Raw genomic sequence first — 24,028 nt, 5'->3', positions numbered from 1 at the left:
TGAGGCGGCACGGCAGGCTCCTGAGGGAACACGGCAGGCTCCTGAGGCGGCACGGCAAGCTCCTGAGGGAGCACGGCAGGCTCCTGAGGCGGCACGGCAAGCTCCTGAGGCAGCACGGCAGGCTCCTGAGGCGGCACGGCAAGCTCCTGAGGCGGCACAGCACGCTCAGGGAGACTCGGCGTCTCCACCTCTCACCCTCACGCTGCAGTGCTGGGCATGTCATCACCACTGCTCTGCGTGGGCTGGAAACCTCCTGTGTCATGTCAGCTGAATCCTGCCTAATCAAAATAAACAGGCTGCTACTACTCCTGTCACGTTCTTCTTTTCCCTTTGCGCTTCGAACTCTGATTTTCGCTTTCTCCCCTTTTGCTCTCTCATCAAGTTCGTGCAGATCCTGTGGCTACACGCAAATATCTTTGTTTGAAACATGGCACTGGTGGTCCCTGCAGCCACAGGAAGAGCCTGAGACTCCCCTACCTGCCCTCAATAAATACAGATCTCTCTGAAAAGAGCAATCTGGCTCAGGAAAGCTCGCTGTTGCCACCGGGCAGATCAGCCGTGGCTGTGTCCCAGCAGACGCAGCGTGCAGGGAGCAGGCCGGACCAGTCTCCTCGCTGTGGCAGCGTCTGGATGTGTCACAGGGGAAACACACCCAGTGCATTAGGCTGCAGTCCACCTATCTGGGCAATCATCTTGTCTCTGATAGTGGCCAGAGGCTTCCAGGAGCACAAAACCTTAGTGGGTAATGTGACTTTCATCCTGCTCTGTAATAGCTACAATGCTGCCCTCCCTGCTGAAATTCAAGGGCTACCGACACACTGGGGAAAAAAATTTAAAAATTAAGGAACTGTCCTGTACTAAGGCACCACAAACTCTTTGGGTTTTGCAACCGAAGAGATCTCTTTCTAATTTTTACCTGTTTATTTATCTCTTTCATTTCCCCCGTATTTTATTTGCCAACTTGATTAGATGTACTTAGTTTTTCACTTTTCCTTTTCTATCATTCTTTTTAGCTAGAGAATATATTTGCACCGAAGGGTGAAGACTTTCTGCCACCTAGAAGCTCCTTCAGTGTTAACTCCAACTTCTCCAGGTAGCTGTGGTTTCTCTTTAAGGTGTCCTCATAGCACTTGCATCTGAACCCCAAAGCAGTAATTTGACTGAGTAGACTGAGAAATGCCAGAGCTGTATTAACATAAATTCACATTTGTTGTCCGAGTTGAAAACTATATTTTATATGGAAACCTGGACAGCTCACACCTGCATCACACACTTGTCATCAACCACTTGATCTGTGAGAAACTAAAAAATCCCCTACTTCTTTCACAACACTGAAAAGGTGCATGAGGAGGAGCTAGGAGGAGCTGATTCCCATTTCAGATGTGGATTCAAGCACCAGATTAGAGGCTGGATTTTCACCAAACCAAGTTGCTTGGTTGTGTTTTGCAATTGCCTGCCCTCCTCGTAGGATCACTTGTTCTGATTGCTCAGTGAAGTGCCCTTGCAATGAAGAGAACTGGAAATAATTTCCCCCCACGTCCTGATTTCTGTACCTTGTCACAACTTTCCCACTGACTGTTCACACAATTGCAAATCCAAAACTGAAAATGGGACTGCAATTGAGTTGCTTGTTGCTATATGGGAAAAATGTAGTAGAATTAGAAATATTAAACAAATCCTAAGCCTTCTATGGTGACTTTTTTTACAGGCTGATAAGAACAGAACTCACTTGGATGTAATTATTCTGTAACACCCCATCTGTTCACTGAGAGAGCACCTGATACCAGTATAAGACCCAGAACTGCAGTAAGAGGAAACCCCCTGATAAAATCAGGCTGATAAATGGTTAAATATTTGGTTTTGCTTTTCATGTTTTATTGGAAGGGTCAAGGGATTTTGGCTAATATTTAACCAAGATAAAGGTCAGAGATCCTGAAAAAGGGCTTTTTAAATGTATGGCATTCTTAAAAGATTGCCTTAGAAATTAAAAAAAGCCAAAAAACCAACGTGATAAATCAATCAAGTCAATCACCAAGGTGATAAGTCAATCTCTCCCTGAGCCAGGAATTAAAACCATCAGACTTTAGCTCCCACATATTCAAAGGACCCCCATGCCTGTCACTTGGGGAAGGTGGGAGAAACTCCCTGGAGCCCAAGGTGGGTGAAGGAACATCAGACAGCTCCTGGCACAACTAACCAAGGCCAGGCCACTACTGCCCCAGAGGTGGGGAGATGTTTTAGCCTCCCACCTTCTCCCACAGCACACTGGTTTTTGGACTGTGCTGCTGCCTGCATTCCCAGTGCAGCAATGCAGCTCTTTCCTGTCTTCCCAAACAAATCACTCTGGGGAAATGGTAACCTGAATGACATCCACACCACAGCAGGGGAAACAAAGGCAGGTGCTTTATGGGCAGGTCAGAATGATTTTAGACCACTAAAACATTACTGCTTACATTTAGGACTGCTTAGACCCTAAAATAAAATTGAAAAAAAAATTAAAATCCCCTAGACTTGTTCCTCAGAACAGGGGCTCCAGGGAGCTGAACTCTGCTGCTTGCATCCACAAAAAGTCACAAATGCCTGCCAAAAAAAACTCCCTTAAAGGCCAAAAGCCCTGTGCCAATACTGGTGTGACCTTGGCAGGTCACAGTGCTAATGAGAGCCCACAGGAAGGGAAGGCCCTGCTCAGCAGTTTTTAGTTATGGACCTAGGATGGAATATTCTCTCACATTTCTCTCATATAGATGATCTGTAGGTGTGTGCCTGTCCACTTCTCTCAGCCCAGGTCTGTAAATTCCCGTCTGTTTACAAGGAAGGGATTGTTCACTGGCAGGTAGGATGCAGGGCACATTCCTATGTCCAAATAAAAACAGACTTATAGGTCCACAGCACATTTTTGTTCTATTATTCACCTTAAGGCTTGAAAACCTTCTTGTACACCTGTGCAATGTTTTTTGTCAAAAAGGAAAGACATCCAGATGCCTTTTTTTTCACCTAGGAAAAGCATAGAGGTCTAAGAATTTTTTCTGTTCTAGAAAAACTATTGAAGTTTTTTATGGAAAGTGTAATGTCTAAGAGAGCTACTCACTTCTTGAAATAGAACTTCATTAAGTTTTGTAAGAATAAGAATTACATGATACATAATTAAGGTAATAGAGATTCTTTCTTGTCTTACAAATGAAATAATTATCTATCAATAATAGAAGTTATTATTTACTTTTGAAAGATGAAAAATCAATCCAATGTTACAGATTTCACGCTTTGAAATAAATTAACACAGTTTTACAGAATTAGCTATAGCACAGCCTTTGAAAGAAAAAGGTGCTTCATAGCAAGTTTGAAATGAAATGTTTTTACTCTCTTTTCTGGGAAATATTTTTATCATCGAACAAAGTTTTGTATAATTTTTCTTTGACAAATAGTTTTTCCATAACAGAGAGGGCAAAGGAAAGAGGAGAGAGAATTATATGCTTGTTAGAGCCGGGTGAAGCACACACCTTTGCAGGTGGTTTTGATGTAATATTCAGGAAGCAGCTAGATCAGAAAATCTATCATTGCCTCACTAAATTGCTACAGAGTTATTCCTCCTCGTTTTGATAACCATTTATAATAACTGCATCAAACATTCACACCTCACCCTCTCCCAATGTCTCTTCTACACCTACGCAACCAAGGATGTGGAAGCCAAAGAAAATATATGCCAGGCAGTCTTATCAAGCATATTACACAGCATTTCAGGAGGCAACAGGGAGCATGGAATAAAGTCTGACTTCCCAAGTGGTGGTTTAAAAGCCATAGGGGAACTTCCAAATCTGCTGCCTGATTTGAATTTACTTTGATTCTCCTGCACAGAAAGCATATCTCAGGCACTAGTGGTGGTTCCAGCTGGCATCTCGTCCTTTGTCTTTAGTTTAGGGTAAACAGAGGGAGTATGAGTGTTTCTGCACCTTGCTGGAGGATTGTGTCAACTGCTCCTCAAAGGGCCCAGCCGTGCCTTTGACACAGTAACATCCTCCAGCTGATGCCCAAGGGCCAGGTTCTTTAAAGGGTCATTGATTTTTGTGTATGAAGTGACATCCATCCATCCATCCATCCATCCATCCATCCATCCATCCATCCACCCCCTGTCATTGCAAAGAGGAGGTGAAGGGTACTGCCTTTTTTGAGTAGAACAAAGGGGAGGGTTTCCAAAAGCAAAGCAAAACACGTTATTACCTGATGGCAAAATTAATGCTTATTAAAGATCTTAAAGCAGCAACTTAAAGTTCAAAGTTTTCTGTTCATACACAGGGCCAATACAGCCCAAGGAACCTTGCTTTCACATCAAACACTGCGACATGGAGCATGGCTCAGTTCCCCTGTTCCTCAGCAGGACACTGACACCATTAGCACAGTGATAATTTGGGGATTCCTGTGTATGTCACATACACACACATTAGCAAGAATCTGGGAGCATAAGCAACACAGCTCTGATCTACCAGAACAAGCATCTGCCTAACTGAAAAGAATCCTCCCAACCCAAGCTGGAAGTTTTGGTTACTTAACAGTTTTGGTCCTTGGTTAATTTACTCCACTGACTTGCACTACACTGCTCCCTGATGGATCCAGAGAGAACAAGGCTGTCTGCTTCATTTTGGGTGAAACCATGCATCCTGCAAAGGCAGGACTGCTGGATTACACTTTTCACTGCCATCTCCCCCAGTACACATCCCATTTCCTCCTAAGCAAAAGGCACAGACATACATCTCTGCATGTGTGATTTTAGTTGTTAGTGATGTGTAACTCAAGGGTATGATTAAGGAAATATTAAAAGACAGAACTTTCTAACCATAGAATAAATAAGCTGAGAGGCTTACAGTGGGCCAAGAGAAAGAATGAGCACGTGAAGCTCCTTCACATGAAGTGCTCTCTAAATGCAGCTTAGGCTCAAGACTACAAAATTGTGACAACAAAAGCTGTCACTCATTCCTGACAGTATTTGCAGAAGTTTCCATAGTTTAATTTTGGAAATAAGTTCAGGTGATGTCTCAGCAATGGCATATAAGACTGTCTTTGGCAAATAAAATCTCCAATCTAGAAACCAATGAGTTTTTCCAAAGCAGCTTGGATGGCCTGCCACTGAGGTTTGCCAAGATCCTTAAAGGAACTCTCTGCATTTTCCAGTGCTGGATTAGTGCAGTTTGGGTAGCTCACTATTATTTTTAGGTTCACCCATTACTCAGAAGAGCATCAGCTTTAGTTTATCATCAGTGCAACAGAAACTGTTTAGGTATCAGATTCTGGGGAGTGGAATGAAATACTGAGGGATGGTTAGAGACCAAATTCCTTAAAGTGAGCATGACAGCTCCAGGTGATGTCTTCACAGATGAGAGTAATCCACTCCTCAGACTGGAATGTTATTTGAAATTATGTGGGAAGTGACACAAGCCAGCTGGACTGCATGCACCACAGGTGGGTGGAGAGGCTGAGAACATTTAGATTTGGGTAGTAAGAGGTCATTCTGCAAGATGTGATGTAAACCTTATTGAATGGGATAAGGTTTTGAAAAAGTAAGGAAAAGTTGAGAAAAGACTGGTATGACAACCATGCTTAGTATATCCAGATTTGGGGAAGTGAACCAACTCGAGGGGATGCTAAAGGTTAATCTATAAATAATTAATTCTGTAAAAAGATTCGTGTTCAGATGGTCTTTAATTCTTGAATGATTCTCAGAAATTGCTTCTTGCCCAAATTATGAATACATATTAATTGTAACAACATCTTATATTATAATTATAGTGTGCTTTTCATTCCAACTCATCCTTAGGCCTTCTACAGCATATGCATAATTCATTTTAGCTCCCCTTGGGGCTGAACACAACACTTAATAAAGAGAAGGTATTGTATTAGCTATTAAGAAAGGTACCTCTCTTCTAATTCCTCACCACTTCTCTTGCTTCTAAACCTCTCTTGCAATCACTGCCTGGTGGCAGCAGTGAGGATGGAAAGGAGAATTGCAATGGGGAATAAGGGAAAAGAACAAGCTCTTGTCATCAAAGGCAGTCCCAATATCTCTGTCAGTAACAACATTTACTAAATAAAAGTTAAAGAGCATGAGCATTTTGGAAGATAACTATACAATTGCAAAGTTAATGTGTGATTTCTATAATAAAATTCTACTTCAAAGAATATTTGGGATGATGCTCTTGGTATAACCATCTGCATCTTTGGTATTAAATCCCTGAGAATTCAGAGTAACCTCTTCAAAGGAATGCCATGTTAATGCAATTCTGGTTTCACTGAACCTGCTGGAAACAAAGGCATGTTTTTGCAAGTACGTTTCTACTATCTGGGCTTCAATGACAATAACAATAAAAGCTTAATGACAGCACACAGTCATTCAGCAAGACAAAAAGACACAATAGCAATTATAGAATTGCGCTATTAATTTTTCCCATCAGAAACCACTCATAACATTAAACAGTTGATCCTCCTGCCTGGAAAAAAGTATTATCTGTGAACTGACAGCAAAATGAGGGGAAGCATTCTTGCCTTTGAGGTGTGAACAACTCTGTCTCTAAGTTTTTCCAACTTCAATACTCACTATTATGCTTGAAGATTCTAATAGTGGCACCTGAAAGCCTCGCACCAAGAACGAGAGAAGTGTGGTTCAACTCATCACTCAAAATGAGGCAGCCCTGTGGAGAAGGAGTACAGTGAGCATCTGCATTGCACCAATTAAACTGGAAGGATTGAACACAAAATGGATTTTCTGCCTCTTTCCTGAAGGTGCACTGCAAAGGCAGGCAGAAATAGTGGGATCAGATTCTCAGGCATCCCCAGGTGGTGCACAGGGGTCAAGTATTTCCTGTAACTGGAAAGCAGCAAATAACCCTGCTAAAGATACACTCTACTTTGTAGTAAAATCAGGTGATGTTGTTTCCTCCATCACCTGTCTACAGCCCATTTTGAGTTGACAGGAAAATGCAGCCACCACCCCATACATAAAGACTGTATGATGGTGTGTAAGGAGGAGTAATACTGAGGCTGGGCTGACATCAGCACTTCCAACTGCAGAAATGAGATCAAGAGACACTGATGCCTTGTAAGTCCCACTGCCATTAAGACGTGAGTGAACCAGACAGAGTCTGATATAAGCATATAGAGTTGACCTGTAGTATACTTTTTATTAGTTAACTCACTAGAAAACTCATTTTCTTTTTAGAAACAAGTATAGAAATGAGGGAGAAGTAAAATTGTGTATTATATTAACAGGGGACAGGACTCAAAGTTGAAATTCAAGCTTGAACCTCTGTTTAGCTCTGCTTTCTATTAAACGTGTTGTGCTGTGTTTCCTCAGCCAAAGGGCAACACAACAATTAGTGAATGCTTATTTTGGAATCATGGATTAGGCCCAGGTTGAGAGATACTCACACAATCTCCTTAGAGACTGGTATGCAGAACTAGCAGTAAGTGTGCATGCATCTTGGCAAGAAAATGTAGTTGCCAGGCTTAATTATAGAGAAAAATATAGGAGTAAATCTCTCAAACATAGGGTAGTTGAATAATATTTGTAATATATATAATATATAATAACACTGTATGATAATATATACTGAATTGTCAAATATCTTTATTTGTGCCACTTATAGCTAAATATCCCACCTCTGACAGAAGCTTGAATACCAAAAGAAAAGCCTTTCATTTTCTCAAAGTGTTGTAAAAACCATGCTAATCATCATCTTTCATCACAGGCAGCTGGGCAAAATCTCTGCAAGTAGCCCAAATACTTCATCCCACAACACCTGGACATGGGATTCAACATTTGTGTACCTTTTGGGAGAAGCAACTTCCTGAAGAGGAGCTAAACAGCTCACTGATCCCTAAACAGATGTTAGGCAAGTGTGATAGCAATGCTCAGCGCTAGCACCAATGATATGAGCCACATTTAAAGTCAAAAGGTCATCAGCTTTGTGAGTCACACATTCCTGATACCAAGCTTTGTTCCTCGATCAGGCCTTTCCACTTACTGAGTGCCCAGAACACTGCAGCAGCAGTTAAAACAATTAATAAACAATTGCTCTGTGCCTTCCTGAAGGAAACACTCACCTTTCCAACAAGGGCTGGAATATTCATCGAGTTAGTTGCAAAGCCCATGCCAAACACCATGGCATCCTCCACACCAAGGAACTTGGCCACAAGTTTCTCTAGTTCTACATGTTTGTCTAGGGTGCCTGCAGAAATAAGTACAGGGAATATTAAATCTCATTAAGCTGTGAAAGTTATTAAGACACAAAATACACAAAAGAACAGGCTACAAGTGTGTCATTAAGCTATATGACATTGAGTTCTAATGAAGGTTTTCCATTTGTATCCTGTGCAAGTGGGCTAATGCAAGAGGTGCAAACCAGCTGTGGCTAATGCTAACAAATACTGCTGCTGTTAAGGTAGTGAAGCAGTTGCTGTGGGAAAAAGCTTCCTTTTCCCATTGTAACTTCTTACATAGTTTATTCTGAAGATTAAGTTTTGTCCTTTTTCCTTCCCCTGCAATGAGGACAAAAATACCTCCTTGTTGCAGCAAGTGTGAGACAAACATTTTAGGCATCCTTGAGTTCTCTCCAGATGTGAAATCAAAAATGAGTGACAATAAAATTCTTCCTTTTTTTATTGCATGCCTATATATGTGTACAAAATTCTTAATTAGGATTTTACATGGATAGACAAACAAAAGTATTCTCTGTATTTTTCTGCTTTGGAAAGTAAAAGCCATTCCACTCCCCATAACTGATGATACCTCTCCATCTTCCTTCCTCTGAACAGCAAACAGAAAGGATAATGCCACACTAGAAAGCCTTCTTTATTGAATGTTAATTATCTAATATTAGTGCCTGAAGTCTCCAAATGAGTAGGGTGCTCTAACTATCCAACAAAAGCAGTATCTTTCCTGTCCAACTCACAGTGTAGGATGACAAAATACAAAAGGCTAAAGAACAAAAGAGTGGTGTCAAGAGACTGAGATAACAAATAGCTTTGAACGGTAAGGAATCATCTCAACTTGCCAGCTCTCTAGTCTTTGGTTGCCTGGCTGTGCATTGCAGGGACCAAGGCAGAAGGAACTCTTTACAGGATGATGTGTGGGGGAGAAAAGAGAGTGGTCTGTGGATTCTGACAGAGCATTTCCCCTATGAATAAGGCTGCAATCAGAACGGAAGGAAAACATTAGGCAAGTGAATGTGTTACCTGACTTGCACTGTACAAATTGGTGTCACAATAATATAAAGTGAATTGCAAGGGATGGAACAAGAAAGCTGTGCTCACTGTGATGGACAAAGGGCAGATGAATGGAGGAACGCAGAAGCTTGGCTAGAGTGCCTCAACAAGAATGATGAGTCAGGGAGATGCTCTTACCTTCATCATGGAGCAGAGCTCATTAAAAAACAAATATGAATAGCAGGAGAACAGTTTCAGCAACAGCACTAAGTCAGTTGCTTACAGTAAAGTAGCATTTTCATTACCTTTTCTCATTAAATATCTAAAGTAAGAATGACATCCATTTGGAAATAGAATGTGAAGAATATCCATCATGCAGGCAGGTAACTGTCCAACAATCAGGGAGAGAAGAAGCAGGGATCATGTGGCTTCTTGAAAAACCTGGATTACATGGGCAGTAAAGAACAGCAGGGCTATGATTTTGCACAGAGCCTTTCTGGGTTGTTTTAGACCTAAGCCTACTGCAGCAGAGCTTCAAGAGTGTCTCTGCTCTCCTTGTAAAACACTGCTTGTACATGGAGCTGGGTTGTCTCTGTGCTCTGAGAATTAAGCAATGTGACACAGAAATGGTGGCTCTGCAGAGCCTCCAGTAGATGTGAGCTGACTCTGCATGCAGCTCTTTGAGGATGGCTATTTTTGAAATTTGTACATCCCAAGACGAGATGTGCTGGCTCTGCTCACAGCCACTGTTTAATAGCCAAGCTCCACGAAACACAAACCAGTGTTTCAGAGCTGAGCTGCTCTCTGGAATGTGGGTGAGAATCTGTCTTAACTTGTAAGCCCAGCAGGCCTCAGCATGTATTTCTGTGGTTGGTTGTGTATTTTTTGCAAATTGGGCCCAGCACTGGTTCCAGCACTCATTGACAACTCAGAGCTCCAGCATGATCAGCTGCCTTGGTGTTCCCTGCAGATGTTACTTTGTCACTTGAGGGTTACAGCACAAAAAAAGAGGATGAATTCTGCAATGGAAGCTTGAAGCCAAGCACACTACGATCACAGCTTGAATAAATGAGAAACAAGCAGTGTGTTCTTTGCAAGGCAGGCACTTTAAGGCATGACACAATTGTCCCTGACTCTTCCAGGGATAAGTCTGACACTACTGGGGTGGAGTTAAATTGCTTTTTGGGGTTGCATCACATGTTTTCTGTTTTTACAAACAGGAAAAGCCTGACTCAATACAGACTGTTCTGTTAAAGCTCCTATTAGATGACCCACAAAGGAGCAGCACATTCTGGACCTATTTGTATTGATTTTGTCACGGTGAAAAATGAGACATTCTGAAAGTGACTGATTCCTACTTACTTTTTACTTGCATTCCTAGGCGTGAATGCAGATGATATTGTACATCACTATGGCCTACAAATCCTGGAATACAACTGAAATTGGTTTGCAAAACAAAAACCTGAATGACAAGGATTCGCAAGATGAGCCCTGGTTTTGAATGATGTTAATTGTCGTGGCAATATTGTAGGTGGTGGGAAAGGTGTTGCAGAAGCAATACAACACACAGCACTGTCAGTGGGAGGGTCATGACAGCTGTCTGCATTGAACAGAGTTGACAAGACATATCATTATGCAATTATTTAATGGTATCAGAAGATATCTCCACACAGCATCTCCTTGGTCACTGTATAAATGGCATCACTTCTATCCCCTCTCTCCACTGGAAGAAACAAGGGGTCAGGTGTGTTCTGCTGGGATGAAGCTTATCCACTACCATTCCCAGCTGGTCACAGCCACCACCAAAACAAACATAAGCAGCGCGACCAGACAGATGCAAATTTGATCCCAAGGAACTGGCACAAGCTGAAACATCTCAACATCTCGAACTACATAAGAAAGGCAGTAATTACAAAGCTCTTCATTAAATACAACCTTAGAGATGTCAAGTGAGGTTATCCTGGCCCTTAGATTGTTTTCCATTGTGCTAGATTCAAGACAAGTGTCATGATCTGATGAATGAAAAGTGGTATACTAGATCCATTTTGTATACACAGATCGCTTCTATGCTTCCCGTATAAACAGATATTAGCATTTCCCCCACTGAGTGACTACAGCTTGGCTTAACCTGTCAAATAAGGATACAACTAAGTAATGTACACCAAATCACCAGGAAAAATTCAAGACAAAAAAAAAGGAAAGGTACCTGCATCTTTAAGAGACAAAATTAAATCCTTTTGAAAGTTATTCTTCCCTGCTGAACAGCTGTATGTAATACAGTACAGCAGGAGTTACTGTGATCTGAGACTATATAGGTATTAAGATCGAAGATCTTATCAAAAGTGGACTTTCACAATGGGAACCACCTCCACAGATTCCCACACTTCTCAAAGCAAATCCCCTCCTTTTCAAAATCTGATGACCCAGTTCCCTCCAGTACCTTGCCACTGCACTCTGCTGACAGGGAGGATGAAGTACACTGTGTTTTGACAGGCTTTTTCACAGACTTACCCATGCTGCTGGGCTGAAAGTCACTGTCAGACTACTAAACAGATAGAGCTGGGAAATGGACTTCCCACGATCCATACAGTCATTATTTAGTTTTGACATTTTCAGCTTGGACAAGGTGGTTTATGCCACTGGTTAGTATGCCCAAAAGAGTTTTCCAGGTTCTCATACACGAATGACTCAGACTGGTTGAACTGCCAACACTGGCGACAGTATCTTGCAATAGAATTTTATGTTTGGAATTCCAAGAGCCAAAGAAGACAGGAAAATACCTGCTTGCCTCAAGTTAAAAAAAAGCTGGAAGAATAAACTGATATGACCAACAAGTCCCTGAAACAAAAAAGAACAGCTGGGAATCCTATGCAGCCCCAATGTGACTCACCGAGGTGAATAAGAACCATTACTCTATGAAAATGAGGGTTTGTCAGCAGCATCCTTAGGAGGGTGGGGAACAGAACAAAATACCTTGAACTTCCTTGTCACATTCGAAACTTAAGGTCACAAACTCACTCTGGTAAGATGCTTGTCAGAGATGAAAAAAAATTCTGTATTATTGAAATACATACATGTTTTTACAAAAAGCAAGATTGGAGAAGTTATTAATAGAAGGATGAAGAAACAGAAGCTGCAGAAATGGTAGTATTTCTTTACACCATGTAACCAGAGTCCATGATGCAGATGATATTTCTGTCCTACAGGGCCACTACCAGTGGAAAGCCTCAACTTGTACAATGAGACATATTGACAGGAGAGAGAGAGAAGCACACAGTAATGTTGTGTAGTTGCCTCATTTAACACTGTATGTGCAGAAAAGAGCCCCCAAATAAATGGGTTTTAAAGAATCCTTTGATAGAAAGGAAATGCTCAAGTTTTCTTAACATCGTTACCGGCTGACAGGACTTTCATATCACAAAGATGCCATCAGAGATCTAATAATGTACCTGTGGAATTTACTGATTCTCAGAAAAAAAGTAGATTAACAAAACTTCCAGTTTAATTCAGATCTCATTTAGTTTTCTTTTTTTTTTTTTCCTTTAAGAAAACACAAGCTTAAAATTTCCAGTTTAAATCCAGCCTCTTCATGCCAAATCCTGGATGGCAGTATCTTAAGTATCTAAATATTTGCAGGCAGATAAGATCATATATTGGAGATATTTTAGGTTTCAAACAAGTCACACAACCCCTAGTTCCTACAGATGCCTTCAATTCCATCTGCCAGAAGATGGACTATCCAGACTATTAATCTTGCTTTGCAAAGCATACTTTTGCAATGGTTAAATACCAGGAACAAACCTGACCCAATGATCCTAAGTTGATCATAAGTTGGATTAGTTAGTTATGAGAGGGTAGGCACAAGAAGGAAAAGGATGTTAGTAGGAGATGATAAAAGAGAATTCCTTGCATGAACTATTTCCCAATTTATGCCATACCCTATCAGAAAGAAGCTAAGATTATGAAATATATGTGTGTACACATATATATATATACACATGCACCCAAACTCTCATTTTGTGGCTTCATTTTTCCTCAAGGTCCTACTTGGAAAGTGTAAATTATGGGAAATTCAGTTCTTTATCTCTTTCTCCTAACTGAAAAATGAAACATTTATTCATGTTTGTACAGTATTAAGTTTAAAATGAGTCCTGGCCCTAATTAAAGCTTTGAAATAGTATAAAAGAAAGAATGGTGAATTTTTATCTTCTTGAAATGCTGCTAGAAATCCATATTAGGCCTTAAAACCCAATGGAAGGAGTTGAATGGAATGGAGCTACTTTTGTAGTTAAAACGTTGGCACAGATTTCCAGATCTGCTTTTTAGAAACGAGACCAAAATCAAGTGCCAAAAATCCCGAAACAAAGCAAAAGCCCTGAAACAGAGTGCAAGTTAGGTGTCAAAGGGTAATCTCCTAACATGCCCTGCAGAGTGAATCACCCTGCAAGTGCTCTGGGCAGGCTCCATCTTGTCTTTTGGTGCAGGACATAATCACAGGAGAAGGATTTCAAAAGGCAGGAATCCTGCCTGGCTGCTTAGCAGACACTAATGATACGTTTGCTCCGGTTACTCACCTGTATCATCTCCGTGAGGAGTAATGGTGACTTAGATAAACAGAGCATTGGGAGGACTGGCTGTCCACGTGACAGTCCTGTCACCAGACTGGCCCTATGCCTAGGTGCACTCAGAGCACCATGATCTGCTTTATCTTAAAAAAAAGAAAGTGTAACTTTGCTGATTTTATTATCACCCGCAAGCAGCAAGCAGGAAACTGATTTGCATGTTTCTCAATAATTCCCAGTGACATTGCTTAGAAAAGGCTGACTATAAACGTCGAACAACACGATGGGCTCAGACAAAAGGCTTTGGAGTCTGCCTCTAACAGCAGCCAACTCCCACCCCAGCCATTAAAATACACTGATTTGCATGGAAAAGTGGACTTTATGTTCAAGTTGTCATTTTTACTATTTTTCACTATATAGAGGGAATTCCTGCTGTTTCAAGGTTCCTATTTGCTGACAGTTTTATTAATCTAAAAGATAACACTTTTGAGAGCAAAAAAATACATAAACCAGTATATTTTGGGGGTGGGGGGCAGTTTACATAAAATGTCCTAATGTTCTAAACATTCCAGTTAATTGAACAGTTGGTGCCTAGTTACTTATGGAATCATAGAATGAATCCCAGAGGGGTTTGTGCTGGAAGGTTTGGGCTTTAAGATCATCTCATTCCAGCCTCTCCATCGAGGACATGGACAAAGACATTTTGCGCTAGACCAGGTTACTCCAAGACCCATCCAGCCTTTCCTTGAACACTTCCAGTAATGGGCATCCACAGCTTCTCTGGGCAACCTGTTCCAGTGCCTCACCACTCTCCCAGGGAAGGATCTCTCCCTGATAGCCAATCTGACCTGCCCCCTGTCAGTTTGAAGCCATCACCTCTTATCCTTGTAAAAAATCCCTCTCCAGCTCTCTTGTAGCCACCTTGAGATACTGGATGGCTACCTAAATCCTGCAGCATTGAAGAATTATTTTCTCAGACCCAATATTTATTGCTAAAAACCAAAACCTCCTTTTTTTTTTTTTCATCCCAGTTAGTTTCTTGACATATAATGAACAAGCCAAAGAAATAAAAAAATTGCATCTCACACAGTTAATAAGGACCCCCTGAATCAGGTACAGTTTGGGTATTTCTAGTGACTGTCAGTGAACTCTCCTCTGCATGTCGCTTGGCCAGTGTCCCTTGGAACACAAGGGAGTGTGAAGTTTTGGCATCTGCAGCTAGAGCTCCTTGGTCCTGGCAGCCTCCAAGGTCTGGATGAAAACCTTTTACCAGCTTCAACAATGCCCTGCACATCTGTAGTTGGAGAGGCAATGTACAGTGAAACTTGAGCACTTTTCAGCTAAATATTTTTGATGAGAACTGCACAGAGTACTCAAGACAACAGCAGACAGCAGCTTCACACAGTAGCACACTGAGGCTCTATGGTTGGCTTTCTGTGTACTTCCTAGTAAATTCTAGCGTTTGATTTGCTTTCTGACCATAGAAGAGTAAGTTAATTCTTCCATGGATGTACCACTTATAACCCCAAGATCTTGCTCCTAAGGGATAATAGCTAGCTTGGTCTGAAAAAAAAGGAAAATATTTTTCTTTCACACTGGAAGTCCAACAAAAGCCTCAGGAATGTGTCTTAAACTGCACTGTTATACTAAGAAAGTAATTTATTATTATTGTAATATAAAAAGAGCATGGAATTAAAAATGGTCTGAAAAGCCTTAACCCTTTTAATGGGGGACAAATCTAAGAAGGTCAGACACTGCTTTTAAAAGTTTTAACCATATTAAAATAGACACATAAACTTATTCTAAGAGGAGACTACCTGCAACAACATTCTGATATGACAGCATTGTATGCTCTCTCCACAATCTTCACAGTTACAAGAGGAGGAATGTAGGCAGAAGACCACAAAGGACAGTTTTACCATCACATATTCTTTCAAACATCATTCACATAACTTTTGTTTGTGTGTTCTTTGTTTTCTCCTCTCTCTGAAATCTTCTGAAAGTAGTGGAATGATCCTTCTCAAAAAGAGAGCTAGCACTGCTCAGAGAGAGATCTTGGTAAAACACAAGCGTGCCAGACACTTAAATGCACACAAACAGAACAGTACTTTCAAAGTCAATTAGCTTGAAAATATAAATATGTTGAAGTGCTCTCTTGGATTAGAACCCCACAGGCAATTTCCAGCCTTGGCTCTTGCAGCTCACTGCACTTTTACTTCAAAACACTTGAGCTCTGCAGAATAACAACAGAAGTTTTGAAATGCGATCTGCGCAGAAACAAACCCATTCCTTTGTATTTATCTAAGATGAGGATGAGAAATGATAATTAAAAAAGGTAAGACTTTTCATTCAGACCCTTCTCTATCCCTCTCTTTGATCTATTTACTCAGAATTTTTCTGTTCAATTGTGATGAGAGCACAAGAATGTAAAGGAACAAGGAAAGAGGGTATCCACTATGAATCAGAGGCTATTTTTCTCAAGCTGTTTATACAGATCTTGGTGACAGACAAGCTCCAAAAATCCAGCACCAACGAAGGAACCACTGCTCAGAACTGCCCTCTCTCCACAGAGCACACAAGCACAGCTCTCTGTTACCTGCCCAGGACAAAATGCTGTGACTGCTCCTTTATATCAGCTATTAATATCAGCTATTAATCCATTACCCTGATTTCCTTTCATAATAGGTCAATGGCCAAGCTATGCTCTGAAATTCACTTCCAAAAGGCTGATGCTCACAACACTTATAGGATGTTCTGTAACTGTAGGCCATTCATGTATTGTGAATAGCCTGGATGCAGCTCATGGGACTGTTGTGAGAGGAATTAGAATTAATCCAAAATCCTGCTCAATTGGTCAAGACAACTTTGAGTCCAGCACAGGACTTCAGGCAAAGAGGAAATCCTAGAAATTTCTACACATCAGCTCTCAAAATAGACTAGAAGAAATTACCTAATAAGATTTTTAATATTTGAACACAGAATCAATCTTTTAGTAAGTTGGGTTGTTTTTGTGGTTTTTTTTTTAGAATAAGCCAAAGTTACGTAAGTCTCCAATTAAAAAAATCCAGCAAAAGCTACAGAATAAGGAACACCAACCATAATCTTAGATGTACTGAAAACAACTTGGAATGTTCTTAGACAAAACAGAATCCAAGAGAAAAAGAGGGAAAGCTTCCTTCAATACCTTAAAGGACTAGCAATGGTGACCACTTTCAGGCATGCAATTCAGGTTAAATAATATATTGCATCCACCAGATTCACCAGGTCAATCTGTAAACCTTCTCTGAGTGGTGTCACTGACATAGTAATATTGGCAAACAAACCACACCAACAAGATAAGAAGCAAGTGACAAGGTTGGCACTATTTTTTCGTCTGAAATGGAGACTTAAAAAAAACCCCTAAATTAAATATGGTATTTCTTCCATCAGATTTATGGAGGAACAGAGGATTACTTTGAAGATACAAAACGTAATTTTTTCAGGTCGCTGGATTAGAAAAAAGAGTTGTTTTTTTTTAAATAACTCCCAAGAAAGATAAGGCCTGAAGAGAAACCTTCCCTTGCATTTCTATGACTTGAAACTGGATTTTTCTCCTTCTGAAACATAAGATGATTGTACCATTAGAAATGCAAGGGCTTTGTGTAAAAGTGTAAAGTTGAGGGTAACACTAAATGCAGCTGACAAACAAACAAAGCAGACAAATCAGAAAGGACATATAAACCGAAAAAGTCAGATGGAGCCTCCCTGAATTTATTCCCTAAAGGCACACTAGGCATTTCTGGTTTGTGCCAATAGTATCTCATACAACATTCCAATACATTCTTAGAACATGAGATTAAAAAAAAAATTAGGTAAAAGCTCATTTTACTAATCTGAAACCTCTGTGTGTGGTAACTGATATAAGTCTGTGATGCAATTGAAATTTCCCTAGAACAATTGTTTAAATCTTAAAGTGTTTTTCACTTCTCTTAAAAAATAAGCCTGTTACTTCCATCATTGAAAATCCCAGGCCAGTATATGACACATTTGCTTTTGCTGTTCGAAAAGTCAGTGTTATTTTTCCTTTTGAAAAAAACCCCTCATGTAAGAACAAATAAAACACAGCATTCCATTTAACTGTGAAACAAGTAATTGCTGATGTGATTAAAGTTCTCTATCGGATTCCTTCTAGATATCTGTGAGAAAAAGCATGTAGTTGCATCTCACTGTTTACTCACCCATTTCTTGCCTGGTGCTGCAGACTCCTGTCCCGTATTTCTCTAACTCCATGGTCACAGTTTTCAAAGCATTAACATCTGTTTCTGCAAAGCCGAGGTAGTTATAAGAACCCATATTGATTACATTCTTGATAGTCCTTCCTGTAAACCTACAATTAAAGCAAATTTTGAACAACAGTGCAATTTTCCCTCCAATCCCAAATGAAAATTTAAAAAATCCCCAAATTTTCCCACCAAATTTTGTTCCAGTGCCAAATTCCTACTTGGGAATGTACATTCCTCATACTCTAACAGCCCAAATGTTTTTCCAGCCTTTTTCTTGTCCTAACCAAGTACTGCTTCTTCCTCAGAGTGCTTTCTAGAAGCCAAGCTGTAGATGGCAACATACTGGTATGAGGTGAGTGGCTGCTTTTATGGATTTAAATAAACAAACAAACCTATGACTTTATTTGAGGAACAACTTACAGACATTAATTTTTCAAGCAAATTGTCAACCGCTTCCCTTAAGTCATCAGTGTTCTCACATACACAGAACTTAAACATGGTGAAAATATAGGAAACACTGTGATACACTCTCAATAAGCTCAAATACAACCAACCTACGCATTGTCTGTGCTGTGGATTTGGATAGCTGCATAATTCAGCTGTGATACATTGAAACCTTCAAGATGTAATCTGCTTAAAACCCACTGCCAAAGGCTCACTATGAAGGCAAGAAGCCACATTCATGCAATGCAAGAAATTCTGATTTAAAACCTAACCAAGCGATAAAACAAGTTTTGTTGTAATATTGTGTCAAGGTCTATTGTTACAAACGGAGTGTGATCAGTCTTGTGCTGACACAGCCAAACAAACCCATTTGCAATTGAGTTGGAAATCCATACTGCATTTCCAAACAGTGCTCAGAAGAAAAGGGTCAGATTATCAGCATGGTGCTGATTGCAGAAAGAAACGTGCTGATGGATATTAGACAAGGATCTAGACACAACTTTCTGTGCTCTGCAGAGGTATCAGGAGGTATTATGAAGCTGACAGCAGCAGAGTGTGAGGTGACTCACCTAAATGTCCAGTTGTAATCGTCTGTGACTCTCTCCATGAGGTCAAACTGTGGCCCAGGGACACTGCAAATGGGACGATTCCAGTTATCCCGTATTCTCATATAGAGGTTTCTGGTGTAAAAGTTCTCAAAATCTTGATAAAGTGGCACAAAATCCTGGTTTGAAAACATGCACAGGGTTATGGTGCTAGGAAAATATCTGCTTCTGCACCCAAGTTATTTCCATTAACAAGGAAAAATGGATTCATCAGTAAACAGAGAGTTAGAGCAGCCACACATTCCTGTGTCACACACAACTCCAAACTGCAAATATCTTACTGTAATTCTTTTGAAACACAGTATTGGATTTCTTAGAGGATAGAGTATTCTGCTTGTTTCTGGTTTAAGATTGGTTGCTTTTTGGTTTTTTTTTTTTGGTTGGTTGGTTGGGATATTATGGTTTGTTTTGTTTTTTTTTTTTAAATGGTCAACAAGTTGGTCCATTGAAAGTTGCAAATGAAAAAATAATCAAGATTCTTTGACTTGAAGAAACTAATTGCTTAAAATTGAAAATTTTTCTATGTGTGGAGCAGATTTCAAAAATGGGATAAACAACTCATTTCATGAAACACTAGATATGTTAGACAAAACTAGTTCGATATATGGGATTTGGGTACTACTGGCCTAACCTGGACATGCAAACATCCAGTAAAGACAATTTGTTTGGTTGGGAATTAATGGCTGCCTATGCATTTTGCTGGGAAATTAAATTTAAACAAAGTTTTATATGAAACGGCAATATATCCATGTGGGACACTGGATACAATAAACTGATAAAATAATATGGCATGCAGTTAACATATGTGGGAGAATTAAAGGAACGTGTAATCCACAGTCAAGGACAAAAAATTTAACTGGCACAACTGGAATCAACAAATGGCCAGATCATGAAGTGAATTGAAAATTATATTCATTAAGTTATGCATGCATCTTTGGAAAGCTTAAACAGTAAATAATTTTAGGAATTTTATTTGCAAGTGAAATGGTAGCACCATTCATGTTTTTCAGTCATGTTTTTCCTTCACCTTGCCAGGTATTACCATAAATGATGACTCAAATTGCATGGAGAAGGAGTAGCCAAAAATTCTAAACAAAGTTAGACAGCAGGTGATCTTGCTAAGGGGCAAGTTTCACTTAGAACTACATGAAATGAAAAAATTTTGGGAGTTACAAGAATTCAGACTACACTCACTTTGTGCTGGGACATGACTCCTTAGTGCTCTGTGACCAGCAGTTCAGCAAATGTAAGCCAGCAATTATAAAAGAGTTACTCCTGCCTTGCTGGGAAGGACAAGGTAAGACAGCCAGGTGGGACAAAGGAAAATCAGGGTTTAAGAGATTTGGAAAGATGATATATTTAACAACAAGGCATTTCTGTGTTTTCCTTTTCTGTGGATTGACCTAATATGCTGAGATTCTGTTTTGCTGAGATTTTTAAGGCATTCTTGGAAGCAGGTGAACATGTTCCTGGGTAAAAACCATGATTTGACATAAATGTAGGTCCATAAGCACACACATGTGTAACTCCACTGCAGGGTGTGTCACTCCTCTCATCCCTCTACAACGCTCTCTAAAATGAAAGTCGTCAGCCTTGTTACTTCCGCAGGTTGCTGTAAATCACTTGCAAGCAGGAGAAAACTCAGCTGTGGGTATATAATGCCTTTTTCATACATACTTTTTGTTGTTCTCTCTCCGCAGCAATGTTACGTTTTTCTAGTCCCCAGGCTCTCATAAAATCTCGCAGGTAGCCAAATATTGTTCCCACTGCAAACCCCACGAAAGTAAAAACTGCAACATACATTGGTGCCTGTTCAAAGTGCTCAATGAATGTTTTTTTGTAGAGAGTTCCGTTTGATATGCCATTCTTCTGAAAAAACAGAACAGAAAATTGTGATTAATACATTTCACCCCACCAGTGTTTAGACCTTAGACCTCAAGGAAAATCTTTTCCTCTAATTAGGAGAGACATTTAGATCTCACACTGTGTCAGCTGAAGAGGAGGGCTTTAAACACTGCAGCTGCTACTGGCCACTACAAGTATCTTCCATTTTCTCTCCTCTCATGTCCTCAACTGCAGGTGTCTTCAACACCACTCCCTCGTCTATTTTGAAACATGTGAAACTTATGAAGGATTGGCAACGTATTATTGTGCAATTGGACAATTATTTCAAAGGTGATTAAATGGAAACCACAATACTCTTGTCTTGCAAGACAGAGCTATAAAAAGGGAAGGGCAGCATTAAAAACTCACCTACACTGTGCCTGACTGCTTCTGGAAGTCTTGTGTAACCCATTGCAGCAACTAACCTATATAAAACAAATCCTGCCTAAAACAGGGCAGCTTTACCATGACGTTCTCCAGACCTGAGGAAGTATCCAAAACAGTTATGATCCCAGCCTGCCATTTCTGTTCTGATTTCACAAATGCTTTTAATCATATCTTCAGTGACCTCTCCCATAATTCGAAGGGTATTTAGCAACAAGATAGAGAAGAGCGAATAAAAAGAAAAAAAAAAAAGAAAGAAGACACACAGCCTTGCTTGTTGGAATTAGTGATCCCATTGTGAGCAAATTCTAGAAATTTATGACAGTGTGAGAACAAAATATTTTATCATGAAAATATATTAAGATTTCCATTTTCAAATTAATGAAGCCAAGTTTTTCAGTTGCAATCATCTTCTCAAACCACCTTATATTCACTAGGCTCTTCAGATTATTCTTTGGAAGAGTGGTAACTCCCTTATTTCTCCAAAGCATTATGGCCTTCACAGTTACTGTCTAGTAACAGCCAGTCTGCTAATTCAGAATTAAATAACCTCAATCCAGAAAGAAATAATGCCCTGTTAAAAAAAGCAAAAGAAAAAACAAACACCCAAGACATATACTTTGACATATTATAAAGCAAAACTACAGGCATATGAAGAAATACCATGAATACATTTCTGCCTGTGGGAAGGATGAACTAAGAAAAGTAGATTACTTAGTTATGTAATGTAGCAAGATGAAATAGAATATTCATATTAAGGACAATTGCCAATTCACTGTACTTGTAAGGACAGAGTGTTATTGATCTTCATATTGCATTAAAATATCTTTACCCTCAAAGGATTTAGATTTCTGTTGTAAGTTGCTGTCCAGTCCTGGATTCCCAAGGGCTTTTGGGGAGAAAGGGAAATATTAAAAAAAAAAAAAAAAAAAAAAAAAAAGACGAAGAAAAGAAGAAAAGCATTGTTGGGCACAAGAGAAAATAGAAAGGCTGTGAAGGAAACACATGGCAATGTGTTTACCATGAAAAACATTTATGAGGATGAGTTAAATGCATGGTCAAGTCAAATTTCACATCAGTACCAATAGCTGTGTGCACACAGCGATAAGATAAAGTAAATCTTTCAGCAAGGATTAAGCTCAGTCCTATTACCTTACATTTGCCATGGGCTAAGAGGGTATTTATGATCATCTATGGAAATTCAAGTGGCATTGTAGCTTGATGTGCTTGAATCAATTGGCATCAAGCTGTGATGATGTGGTAATGCATCTGAGCCCAGAGGAGAGATTAATAACATTTCTGTTTATCAATTCTGTTTAGAAACACTTTATTGCTATAACCCTTATTGGTGAAGGAACAGGAAAGCTCCCATCAGTCTTTCGCACTGTAACACTCTTCATCCACAATAAAACTCTGCTGTGGTGGAACTCCCATTGCAGGAGGTGCCCTTTGATGCAGTCACTGTGACATTTATTTAAACAGGTAAACTCTGTCACTGTCCTTAACACAAACAGCTGGGAGTAAAGGGCACAGATGATAGCAGTGAAGTACTAACAATGTGGAGTCAGATGTGACTCACATTCTCCAGCTAGGAAGGACAAAACCCAAGAGTCTTCAAACAGTTAGCACAAGGCTGGGAGGACAAATTCAAAAAACACAGTGGCATCTTGTCTAAAAAGTAAAGTGAGGAAAACAAAGAGCATTTCATCCATCCCTAGAGTCCCATGAAAAAGCGAAGAGAATGTCTCAAGAAAGAATAACCAAAACAAGTGGATTTGCTGCTTCTGGAGAGTGGTAGAGTGGCAGGAGGGGTGTTTTTGTGCAGCACTTCTAATTCAACCATGGGGTATATGAGTGACTGAACATCATGAGGAAGTCCAGCAATTTCAGCCAGTCTAAATTGGTTGGTCAGTGAATGAATGGATAATTGTCATCTTGCATTACATTACTGTTGACTTTTTCTACCTTATCATGAAGTTTTATCTCAGAAGAAAGAGGTAGATTTGGAGACTCTGTATTTAGAGCACCTAGAGAGTGAAGGGAGATGTAATTCCAGTGTCGCTGGCACTGAAATGAAATACAGCAGATTCCCTACAAATGCCTGAAACGGTTCAGAGATCATTAGCTGCACCATTACACAGCAGGTGCTCTGCTGAATTGTGCACTCACAAGGATATTATTACCTGTAATAACACCTGCAATACACAGGACATATTCTATTTCATACCTTCAAGTGTAGCAATTGATTGGGCAAAGATTCTTAAAAAATATACATTCCCCAACTTCCAGCAGTTGGTGGCTTTGAGAGTTTATGACTCTCAGATTGTGTCATCACCTTTCATAGTCATCAGGGGATAACTATTGAATGTGCTCATCAATTTTGAACCTAAAAATGTTGGGGAAATGGATCGTGGCCTTTTATAATTAATTTCATCCGTAAAAAATGTGTTTCCTTTTTTTATAATAAAATTACCTGACAGTGTCATGACAGTTTACTTAGACTGTTCTTGTCTGTTCAGCTTTCCTACACAGCCAATTACACAACTCATCACTTTATGTACTTAAATAAATTCTGCCTCTTTATTTGTCTCTTCCCAAGCTAGAATAATTTTAAACTGTATAATTCTAGTCCAGTCTCCTTGTCCTTACATGGATTTAAACCCACAAAAAACCAACCAAACAAACCAAAACCCCAAGC

At 39.9% G+C, this 24,028-nt stretch overlaps 1 protein-coding gene across 4 annotated transcripts in view; it reads right to left on the bottom strand.

The window, feature by feature from the left end:
* SPTLC3 (serine palmitoyltransferase long chain base subunit 3) overlaps window positions 1-24,028 on the bottom strand; it is an 80,755-nt gene that overhangs the window by 27,260 nt on the left and 29,467 nt on the right. For 2 of the 4 annotated variants that reach the window (XM_085054028.1, XM_085054027.1), the window contains 5 exons: window positions 20,740-20,931; window positions 19,027-19,181; window positions 17,969-18,117; window positions 8,089-8,213; window positions 6,584-6,677 (listed from right to left, as the gene is read on the bottom strand). In XM_085054028.1, coding sequence (XP_084910154.1) covers window positions 6,584-6,677; window positions 8,089-8,213; window positions 17,969-18,117; window positions 19,027-19,181; window positions 20,740-20,931 — 715 coding nt within the window. Of the gene's footprint in view, window positions 1-6,583; window positions 6,678-8,088; window positions 8,214-17,968; window positions 18,118-19,026; window positions 19,182-20,739; window positions 20,932-21,044; window positions 21,090-24,028 lie in introns of those variants that run through there. The other 2 variants (XM_085054030.1, XM_085054029.1) reach the window with 2 other exon arrangements.

This window comes from Lichenostomus cassidix, chromosome 3 (genome assembly GCF_008360975.1).
Source record: "Lichenostomus cassidix isolate B80296 chromosome 3, HeHo_3.0, whole genome shotgun sequence".
NCBI lineage: Eukaryota > Metazoa > Chordata > Aves > Passeriformes > Meliphagidae > Lichenostomus > Lichenostomus cassidix.
This window is presented reverse-complemented; position numbering and strand designations above follow the sequence as displayed.